Here is a 12,652-nt window from a genome sequence, read left to right on the forward strand (position 1 = left end):
ATCAGGAACTTGTGCAAGTCTAAAACGTTTTAGTAACTCTGACGGTGTTTACTCAAATTGTGAAATTCGGTCTCTGAGAGGACAAGCTAGATCTCGTTGATTGATTGAGATAAAGGGTGCTGTCAGTTTTTACGGCTCTGTAAAACACCTTTATCTTACATAATCTATGAAAACAGCTTGCTTCTTTACGAGGACGCAGACACAACATCGATTTTCAATCTGATTATGGAGTCTACGGGCGTGGCTATTCAAATGCAGGGCGGTGTGCCCCCACCCAATGTCCAGGGTTTGCCTCCGGGCCTTCAGTATTTGGCGGGACTTACTGAGATAAATATTCACCAGCATTTAGACATGCTAGAAGGTAAGCCAAGTGAAATTAGTTAACGTTTATATATAATTAATAGCAATCGTCCGTGTCGACCCATTAGGTTCAGATTTCTCGTACGTGACGCGCGCGCGCCCCATGTCATATTTGCTCGTGCGCTTTCAAATGAAAGATTTATAAAATATATTACAGTTATGACTGCAATGTCAGCTGTAGATCTACTGTGGTTAACATACGTGACCGCTGGCCTAGATATTTACCTACTCATTGGGTCAAGCTAGCTGCGATAACGTAGCTTTCTGACGACGAGAGATTTTTTGTCTACCCGGCCGGGTATTAATGTCAGTTACTAGGTGTATTCGGTAAAAAAAAAAATCTTCGTCGCATTCACAGACAAAAAAGGCAATTTTATACTAAATTAATGCATCAGGTGTGATATTTAGAAATAGTTGTATTGTTGGGTATTCTCTATCGTCCACAAACTAAAGGCACACATAGTATTGTCGTAACAGGTAGCTTCACACTAGTGCGATAGTCGCCTATCAAGTTATAGTCTGTTTCAATTTTTGATATTTTAAGACTCGAACTCTACTGACCAAACTACTTATATAATTAGTACTACTGATCTGACAGGCTTTTATTTACATTTGTTAGTGTTTCTGGAATGTCTTTCAATTCAGAGTACATCTACAAGTTGTTTTGAATAATCATCTTTGTGGACTGCTGGTTAGTTTGGGCAGGGCATATCACCCATTGATTTATTTTTGCAACGTAATTGATCATCTGTTTTACTGAAGTCTTTGTATTCAGTAATACAGGTTTTAAATACAGTAATACAAGTTTATAGATAAAGCAAGGGTTAGATATCACTTGGATAGCCAGGGATGATCCTTGATAGCCAGGGTGATCCTTGCAATGGTTGCAACTTTTCTTCTGAAGTGCTAGCTAGCTAGCTACATTTACAGTACAAGTCAAACTGCCATTAGTGATGGGGAATCGGTTTAAAATCATAATCAGTTTGTAATCAGAAGTACAGTAGTAAACCAATTGATACTCGTTTCATAAATAAATGATAATTTTATGGGACTGAATACCCAAATAGAGTGAGAATACTATATAACATTAATAGACAGAGTTGTTAAATATACTATAATACAATAGGTTTCATACTTTTATAACATTGAGTTCAATCTTATATATCAAAAAAGGCAATATTATATTGATTAATATATGCTAATTGTATTGACTGTATAAAATTGTATATCTAATATACTAGTGCTGTAAAGTGCTTTAGAGTGGCTTATGTTAGCTAGATAGGGCGCTATATCTAATGTATATTTTATTTATTTATTTATTTATAAATATAAGATACAAGTCATAAGAATATATATGACTTTCAATACATTATTTTACATTGAAAACATTAACACTTTGATTTCAATGAAGAACCGATTATACATTGATATAAATGGAATTTGTAATTGAAAATTGGAATCAGTAATGTCAAAACAATCAATTTTCACTTAAAATAAATTGGTTTTCAGGTTTGGTTGCTTGCTTCATATGTATTTCCTACAAAGATATTTATTATGTACATACATGCATAACACTATTTTTAATGAGCTGTTGAGCTTTGGTGGGATGTGCTTTTTGCTATACGGGTATATATCCCCCAAACAGAGTTTTGTTTAATATAGGGGTATTACGGGACTTCAAATTCAACCGCATAGGTTTCTCTGCCATAGCAACCACACATAGGCTTCTGATTGATCGAAATTTTGATACTGTTTGATTTCTATGAAAATTTGTATACAGGGGTATTTCAGAGAGACTGTCGGCATCAGCCTGGCCAGGTACATTCATAAATGTGTGAATCAATATATGAAAGGCCATGGCGGCCATATTTGATGACCAACTGGAAAATACATTATCAGTGTTTTCACTAAGATTTGAATCTAATTAATTATAGGTGATTGACTTTAACAGAACAGCAGGGTAACATGTTACAACTAAGTTTGTACTTTGACATCATTCTCATAGACACAATGTTACAACTAAGTTTGTACCTTGACATCATTCTCATAGACACAATGTTACAACTAAGTTTGTACTTTGACATCATTCTCATAGACACAATGTTACAACTAAGTTTGTACTGTGACATCATTCTCATAGACACAATGTTACAACTAAGTTTGTACTGTGACATCATTCTCATAGACACAATGTTACAACTAAGTTTGTACTGTGACATCATTCTCATAGACACAATGTTACAACTAAGTTTGTACTGTGACATCATTCTCATAGACACAATGTTACAACTAAGTTTGTACTGTGACATCATTCTCATAGACACAATGTTACAACTAAGTTTGTACTGTGACATCATTCTCATAGACACAATGTTACAACTAAGTTTGTACTGTGACATCATTCTCATAGACACAATGTTACAACTAAGTTTGTACTGTGACATCATTCTCATAGACACAATGTTACAACTAAGTTTGTACTGTGACATCATTCTCATAGACACAATGTTACAACTAAGTTTGTACTGTGACATCATTCTCATAGACACAATGTTACAACTAAGTTTGTACTGTGACATCATTCTCATAGACACAATGTTACAACTAAGTTTGTACTGTGACATCATTCTCATAGACACAATGTTACAACTAAGTTTGTACTGTGACATCATTCTCATAGACACAATGTTACAACTAAGTTTGTACTGTGACATCATTCTCATAGACACAATGTTACAACTAAGTTTGTACTGTGACATCATTCTCATAGACACAATGTTACAACTAAGTTTGTACTGTGACATCATTCTCATAGACACAATGTTACAACTAAGTTTGTACTGTGACATCATTCTCATAGACACAATGTTACAACTAAGTTTGTACTGTGACATCATTCTCATAGACACAATGTTACAACTAAGTTTGTACTGTGACATCATTCTCATAGACACAATGTTACAACTAAGTTTGTACTGTGACATCATTCTCATAGACACAATGTTACAACTAAGTTTGTACTGTGACATCATTCTCATAGACACAATGTTACAACTAAGTTTGTACTGTGACATCATTCTCATAGACACAATGTTACAACTAAGTTTGTACTGTGACATCATTCTCATAGACACAATGTTACAACTAAGTTTGTACTGTGACATCATTCTCATAGACACAATGTTACAACTAAGTTTGTACTGTGACATCATTCTCATAGACACAATGTTACAACTAAGTTTGTACTGTGACATCATTCTCATAGACACAATGTTACAACTAAGTTTGTACTGTGACATCATTCTCATAGACACAATGTTACAACTAAGTTTGTACTGTGACATCATTCTCATAGACACAATGTTACAACTAAGTTTGTACTGTGACATCATTCTCATAGACACAATGTTACAACTAAGTTTGTACTGTGACATCATTCTCATAGACACAATGTTACAACTAAGTTTGTACTGTGACATCATTCTCATAGACACAATGTTACAACTAAGTTTGTACTGTGACATCATTCTCATAGACACAATGTTACAACTAAGTTTGTACTGTGACATCATTCTCATAGACACAATGTTACAACTAAGTTTGTACTGTGACATCATTCTCATAGACACAATGTTACAACTAAGTTTGTACTGTGACATCATTCTCATAGACACAATGTTACAACTAAGTTTGTACTGTGACATCATTCTCATAGACACAATGTTACAACTAAGTTTGTACTGTGACATCATTCTCATAGACACAATGTTACAACTAAGTTTGTACTGTGACATCATTCTCATAGACACAATGTTACAACTAAGTTTGTACTGTGACATCATTCTCATAGACACAATGTTACAACTAAGTTTGTACTGTGACATCATTCTCATAGACACAATGTTACAACTAAGTTTGTACTGTGACATCATTCTCATAGACACAATGTTACAACTAAGTTTGTACTGTGACATCATTCTCATAGACACAATGTTACAACTAAGTTTGTACTGTGACATCATTCTCATAGACACAATGTTACAACTAAGTTTGTACTGTGACATCATTCTCATAGACACAATGTTACAACTAAGTTTGTACTGTGACATCATTCTCATAGACACAATGTTACAACTAAGTTTGTACTGTGACATCATTCTCATAGACACAATGTTACAACTAAGTTTGTACTGTGACATCATTCTCATAGACACAATGTTACAACTAAGTTTGTACTGTGACATCATTCTCATAGACACAATGTTACAACTAAGTTTGTACTGTGACATCATTCTCATAGACACAATGTTACAACTAAGTTTGTACTGTGACATCATTCTCATAGACACAATGTTACAACTAAGTTTGTACTGTGACATCATTCTCATAGACACAATGTTACAACTAAGTTTGTACTGTGACATCATTCTCATAGACACAATGTTACAACTAAGTTTGTACTGTGACATCATTCTCATAGACACAATGTTACAACTAAGTTTGTACTGTGACATCATTCTCATAGACACAATGTTACAACTAAGTTTGTACTGTGACATCATTCTCATAGACACAATGTTACAACTAAGTTTGTACTGTGACATCATTCTCATAGACACAATGTTACAACTAAGTTTGTACTGTGACATCATTCTCATAGACACAATGTTACAACTAAGTTTGTACTGTGACATCATTCTCATAGACACAATGTTACAACTAAGTTTGTACTGTGACATCATTCTCATAGACACAATGTTACAACTAAGTTTGTACTGTGACATCATTCTCATAGACACAATGTTACAACTAAGTTTGTACTGTGACATCATTCTCATAGACACAATGTTACAACTAAGTTTGTACTGTGACATCATTCTCATAGACACAATGTTACAACTAAGTTTGTACTGTGACATCATTCTCATAGACACAATGTTACAACTAAGTTTGTACTGTGACATCATTCTCATAGACACAATGTTACAACTAAGTTTGTACTGTGACATCATTCTCATAGACACAATGTTACAACTAAGTTTGTACTGTGACATCATTCTCATAGACACAATGTTACAACTAAGTTTGTACTGTGACATCATTCTCATAGACACAATGTTACAACTAAGTTTGTACTGTGACATCATTCTCATAGACACAATGTTACAACTAAGTTTGTACTGTGACATCATTCTCATAGACACAATGTTACAACTAAGTTTGTACTGTGACATCATTCTCATAGACACAATGTTACAACTAAGTTTGTACTGTGACATCATTCTCATAGACACAATGTTACAACTAAGTTTGTACTGTGACATCATTCTCATAGACACAATGTTACAACTAAGTTTGTACTGTGACATCATTCTCATAGACACAATGTTACAACTAAGTTTGTACTGTGACATCATTCTCATAGACACAATGTTACAACTAAGTTTGTACTGTGACATCATTCTCATAGACACAATGTTACAACTAAGTTTGTACTGTGACATCATTCTCATAGACACAATGTTACAACTAAGTTTGTACTGTGACATCATTCTCATAGACACAATGTTACAACTAAGTTTGTACTGTGACATCATTCTCATAGACACAATGTTACAACTAAGTTTGTACTGTGACATCATTCTCATAGACACAATGTTACAACTAAGTTTGTACTGTGACATCATTCTCATAGACACAATGTTACAACTAAGTTTGTACTGTGACATCATTCTCATAGACACAATGTTACAACTAAGTTTGTACTGTGACATCATTCTCATAGACACAATGTTACAACTAAGTTTGTACTGTGACATCATTCTCATAGACACAATGTTACAACTAAGTTTGTACTGTGACATCATTCTCATAGACACAATGTTACAACTAAGTTTGTACTGTGACATCATTCTCATAGACACAATGTTACAACTAAGTTTGTACTGTGACATCATTCTCATAGACACAATGTTACAACTAAGTTTGTACTGTGACATCATTCTCATAGACACAATGTTACAACTAAGTTTGTACTGTGACATCATTCTCATAGACACAATGTTACAACTAAGTTTGTACTGTGACATCATTCTCATAGACACAATGTTACAACTAAGTTTGTACTGTGACATCATTCTCATAGACACAATGTTACAACTAAGTTTGTACTGTGACATCATTCTCATAGACACAATGTTACAACTAAGTTTGTACTGTGACATCATTCTCATAGACACAATGTTACAACTAAGTTTGTACTGTGACATCATTCTCATAGACACAATGTTACAACTAAGTTTGTACTGTGACATCATTCTCATAGACACAATGTTACAACTAAGTTTGTACTGTGACATCATTCTCATAGACACAATGTTACAACTAAGTTTGTACTGTGACATCATTCTCATAGACACAATGTTACAACTAAGTTTGTACTGTGACATCATTCTCATAGACACAATGTTACAACTAAGTTTGTACTGTGACATCATTCTCATAGACACAATGTTACAACTAAGTTTGTACTGTGACATCATTCTCATAGACACAATGTTACAACTAAGTTTGTACTGTGACATCATTCTCATAGACACAATGTTACAACTAAGTTTGTACTGTGACATCATTCTCATAGACACAATGTTACAACTAAGTTTGTACTGTGACATCATTCTCATAGACACAATGTTACAACTAAGTTTGTACTGTGACATCATTCTCATAGACACAATGTTACAACTAAGTTTGTACTGTGACATCATTCTCATAGACACAATGTTACAACTAAGTTTGTACTGTGACATCATTCTCATAGACACAATGTTACAACTAAGTTTGTACTGTGACATCATTCTCATAGACACAATGTTACAACTAAGTTTGTACTTTGACATCATTCTCATAGACACAATGTTACAACTAAGTTTGTACTTTGACATCATTCTCATAGACACAATGTTACAACTAAGTTTGTACTTTGACATCATTCTCATAGACACAATGTTACAACTAAGTTTGTACCTTGACATCATTCTCATAGACACAATGTTACAACTAAGTTTGTACCTTGCCATCATTCTCTTAGACACAATGTTACAACTAAGTTTGTACTTTGACATCATTCTCATAGACACAATGTTAAATTTTGCTATGGAATATGTTTTTGCCAAAAATTGCAAGTGACCCATAATGGTAAGAATCCTATAGAATGGATAATTATATAAATATATCCAAGAGAAGTGCTAGATAATGCTCTAGCTTGGGCTCAATTTCATCAATGTTTTACCAAAAATTGAAGCCAGGAAAATGTATTTTTCCAAAATTTAATTAACATAGAATTCAATGGGAAAATGATGTAACATCCAAAACTTATGGCACATCATAATAAAAAATTACATTGTATATATGTATTCTGAAAAAATTATTGAAGAATAGTGAGCTACTTTTGCCAGTACTTAACAAGCTTTTAATGAGAAACGCTGGTTGTGCAAATTATATGAACATTTCGACCAAGTAAATGTTCATGTAAAGTTTCATAATTAAGGCAATCTTGTATTTTCTAAGAAAATGCCTCGAAACCATTTGGCAGGAGAAAAAGAAAAAACAAAGACGAATAGTAATAATAATTGATAGAGAGAAACACAGCAAAAACGGTAAGTCGCCCACTTTGTTTATGGCATGGGACTAAATTGATACTCAATCTGGATCATAAACATATATAGCACTCATCAATAGACTAGGCTGGCAGACTGGTCAGTCTGTTTATGTACTGACATGGGTGACATGATAGAACTGATGTCTTTTATTTAGAACTATCATGTAAGTTAACAAAAAGTAATCAGAAAACCTCAGCTCAAACCTTCAATTACTTTTTGAAATGACTAACCACTACCAATTAAGTGGCCCATTTACACCAAGTGGATTTTTAGGTCACCTGAGACAAAGTCTCAAGTGACCTATTGCGATCGCCTTTTGTCCGTCGTCGTCCGTCGTGCGTCCGTAAACAATTTACATTTTTGACTTTTTCTCCAAAACCACTGAACCAATTTCAATGAAATTTTGCAGGAACCTTCCATGGACAAAGTTCAACAAAAATTGTTGCCGGTTTAGTCCCAAGCAAAATTTATTATGGTTTATAATGGCAAATGATACTTTGAATATTACATGTTAATAACTTGATTGGAATTATAACCCTGAGTTGACAGTTTGATACTTTGAACATTTTGAGACAGCCCTACCCCCAAGGGCTGTAGGGTGGGGCCCAAAGGAGTCAGTGTGCTAAAATTTCTTCATTTTCCTTGTTTAGAATCAGAGGTGCTAGTTTCAAATACTTTTTAGTCTTAAATCTGTATGCTAGATATTGAATAAGGTGGTTTTATTGTTTTTTGTCACTGAATAATATTTCTGTTCGTGTTAAAAACAAAATCAACTCTCTGTATAAATATATCAGGTGACCGTCGGGCCCATGGGCCTCTTGTTCATTTTGAAGTGCTGTTATCTAGTGTTAACACTGATTGTGCTGATACAAGTCATGTAAGTACATGTATTGTTCAGATTTTACACGTTTTAATGATACACTGATTGCCTATACAATTGTGAAGTGTATTTAATAAACATGATACATAATGTATGCATTACAACATAAATTTCAATTATCTCCTCCACCGATCCCGGAAGTATCAAGTATGCACCAGTGTGGGATATCCGTATTTAACCTTCCGAGTAGTTAATAGCTCTAGAGAAGCCTAGACTGGTGAAATGATGGGACCCATTGCATCCAAGCACAGGCAGTCATATTGATATTAAAGTTTGAGTTTAGAATTTCTGATACGATGATGCACAGACAAATCTATGAGATAAAATTATAATATAAGCCCTTACATGTTTAGTAAAAGAATAAAGGCCTACAGTTGTATGCCACTGCAAATTATCATAATTCATTAAGTTAAGAAACCATGAGACTTTTTTGGACTGCCAGTTTCAGAATTAATGTTTTCTAATTTGAATTCTTTGTCTTTGTGTTGAATAAATCAAAACTGATCTGCAAGCATACATATAGATGTATATATATATTATATACACATATGATATAAATGTTTCAAGGGTTTCATTTAATTTATAGCCAGTAGCTGGTAAAAAACATCCTCTGACTATAGTAAAACAGATGTTTTATATCCAGTAGCTGGTAAAAAAACATCCCCTGACTATAGTAAAACAGACGTTTTATAGCCAGTAGCTGGTAAAAAACATCCCCCGACTATAGTAAAACAGATGTTTCACTGCCTGAACTTTTGTAAAAGATTTTTTTTACCTAGCATACATTTCTAAAATACCTATTCTCACCTATGTATACTAGCATACATTTCAATTTTCACACCTGATTACAATTTGGTTATAGTCTGTTTCAAAATGATGTAGATTGTAGTGTAATAAAATATACAACATTTGATATTAATACATATTATTATTAAGAACTTATGTCTACTTTAATCAGAGAAATATTCCATTTATGTTCTTTGTAAAGAAGTGACACGTGGTAGTAGATGAAATATGGTTTATTTTTTATTTTTTTAAAGGATACCGTTATTATAACAACAGGTACAGTACTAGCCGCCTGCATGTTATTAAAATCTTAAATTGTTGTTGATCAAGTAAAGCCTCATTAACTAATCTTAATATCAAAGATTGTTTAAAATTCTGTAATGCATTGTCTATAAATTTCAAATGATACAATAACAGTTGACTGGATGTTGTTTGTTTCCCTTTATTTGTATGGTTATGTCTGCAGAATTTCAATCTCAAGCTAATTTTGTGTGGACATGTACACTGTAGACAGGACATAATTTTTTTTCTATAATTTTCACTTTTCATAATAATTACAAATGTCAATATTGTTATATTTACTACAAATTAACAGAAAGCGAAATTCATCTTTCACTATGTGGAGGTACATTCCTTACAATGTCTTTATTCTGAAGGAACATTTCTTTTTCTTCCAGTCTCAATGAATGCAAAGAAGCATTTAATCTACTGAGACATACATGTATTCTATACTTTACAGGAATATACTTTGTAAGATAAAACTGAAGAGATCAATTCGTACCATATACCGTAATAAAGTTTTGGTTAATAGCACCGTAGCAATGTGGTATAGACAGAATAGTAACATTTTAATAACAAGAGGCCCATGGACCTAAACGGTCATTTGACTACAAAGACTGAGCAGGGAGAATGGTAACTTTTCAACTTCAATGAAATATTCTAAGAATTTGTTTTCCATGATGGTACTGTTTTCGTCAGCAGTTGGTAACTATTTGTCAGTAAAGCTATCAGAAAGTATTTAAACTTAAATCTGAATAGATTTCTCCTTTTAAGGCTCCGTCCCGCTGTCAATGGTGGTTAAACCTGACTCATTTATATAAGAATTGATTGTTTCTAAATGATGTTTCATACTGAAATTGTTGTAATCTACTTTTGGCATTAACGAGTAGTGTTTAAAAGCAGGATTTTAGGTAATTTCCTTTCTTGGGGCGCCGCCCTATCTATCCCCCAGGGGTCGAACCAGCCTCATTTATTCAAGAATCGATTGTCCTCTTTCCCCCCTAATGATAATTCAGACCATATTTGGTTGCAATATCCATTTAGGCATTAAGGAGGAATAGCATTTTAAAGCAAATTTATAGCTTAGTTCCACTTTCAAGGCCCCAAAACATCCCCACCAAATTTTTAGCTCAATGGCACCAGTTAACGTTATGTACAGTGCTAGTGATTTTACCTATTTTAAGGTGGGATAATGGCTTTTAGTGTCTCGTAAGCCAGAATTGGCTGGATTTCGATATCTGATTGATATATATTTTGAAATAGCTTTTACTTTTTGTAAAATCTGTTGTTTTAATGCATGTCTATCGATATGTGACACTTACACTTACTTATAAATTGTATTGTATTGTAATAATGTGTTAAGTTAAGACATTTAATCTGAAATTCCCTATTATTATGATGAAGACTATAATAGATGAAGTGAAAACAATTTCACAGTCGGTGTTTTTTCTCCGGGAACTCCGGCTTTCCTCCACCACCAAAACCTGGTACGTCCTTAAATGACCATATATAGCTGTTATACATGTATCATTAATAAGACGTTTAAACACAAACAAACTAAGAGCACTGTGTCAAACTGTCAATGCGCGTACATTTAACATGACAACCTTTATAAAGGATTTTACTTAATTTAGACATTAAAAGCTATGGAAGGAATCGAAGATCAATAGTGTTGGTCAATGTCCAGTGTGTATTTTCTAAATTTACTCATAGAATATCTTTATCGATGTAGATTCATTGGAACTATGTTTTCCTAGCAACCACGGCTATCGTAGTTAACGTCGTAGCAACCCGCTTCAACTGGGTTTTTTCTGCGTATGTATACGTAGAATTTAAACTCTTTATTGATGTAAATATAATGATTGACCTTCATTTTGATGGTGTATACGGTAGTATGAGCGCAGTTGGCAAAGGACATATTCTTTATGGAGCGCTAACGTTAACACACACCATGGAATATATTCGTTGCAAACTGCATTCATACTATATAAACAAAGGTCAATCCTAATAAAATATTTATAGACTAACTGAAATTTTCATTCTTTTATCAAAATTTATTTTAGTTCTATATGGAGCTTGAAACTTGAAATTAAGAGAATATAATAAAAAGGTAGAATACTAATCTTACAGAACAAAATAACCTTTTTTTCCCTTCCTTACTCATATACTTTTTTCATTGTATGTTTAGGACACATAGGAAACTTTTGGACAACTTGCCAGTTACTTGGTCTGATTTAGAGATTTTCTGTTGGTCTTTAAAGATATAAGTTATATATATCACAGCAAATCTTTTGATTTAATTTGATATTTAAAAGGTATTGAACCAGCTCTACTTGAAGTTGAAGCTTCACAATCAAATATAGCTCCTCAGGGTCTGCAGGCTTCTAAAATGCATTTGATAAACTCTATTGCGTACAAGTCAGGTATATATATATATAGGACCATTATAAATCACCTTTAAGCAGGGGCGACCTCTTTAACTACATTTTTGTGTAACTAGCTCTAGCTATAGGAAAGAGGTGTACACGCCTGTTGTCCACCAACTGTGTGTCTATCTGAAGCTTATAAATTGTCTATCAAGTAGGGTGTATGTGAACTACCACAGTAACCCCATCTTGTATAACTGTAGGGTGTATGTGAACTACCACAGTAAAGCTAATAAGTGCCCCATCTTGTATAACTGTAG

The 12,652-nt window shown here is 33.4% G+C and overlaps 1 protein-coding gene across 1 annotated transcript in view; it reads left to right on the forward strand.

The window, feature by feature from the left end:
• Nucleotides 1–225: 225 nt before the first annotated feature.
• The window catches only part of LOC110441290 (phospholipid scramblase 2-like), a 38,822-nt gene continuing 26,395 nt past the window's right edge, over nucleotides 226–12,652 (forward strand). The window contains exon 1 of the mRNA XM_021484402.1: nucleotides 226–361. Coding sequence (XP_021340077.1) covers nucleotides 226–361 — 136 coding nt within the window. The remainder of the gene's footprint in view (nucleotides 362–12,652) is intronic.

This window comes from Mizuhopecten yessoensis, unplaced genomic scaffold, assembly GCF_002113885.1.
Source record: "Mizuhopecten yessoensis strain PY_sf001 unplaced genomic scaffold, ASM211388v2 scaffold715831, whole genome shotgun sequence".
Lineage (NCBI taxonomy): Eukaryota > Metazoa > Mollusca > Bivalvia > Pectinida > Pectinidae > Mizuhopecten > Mizuhopecten yessoensis.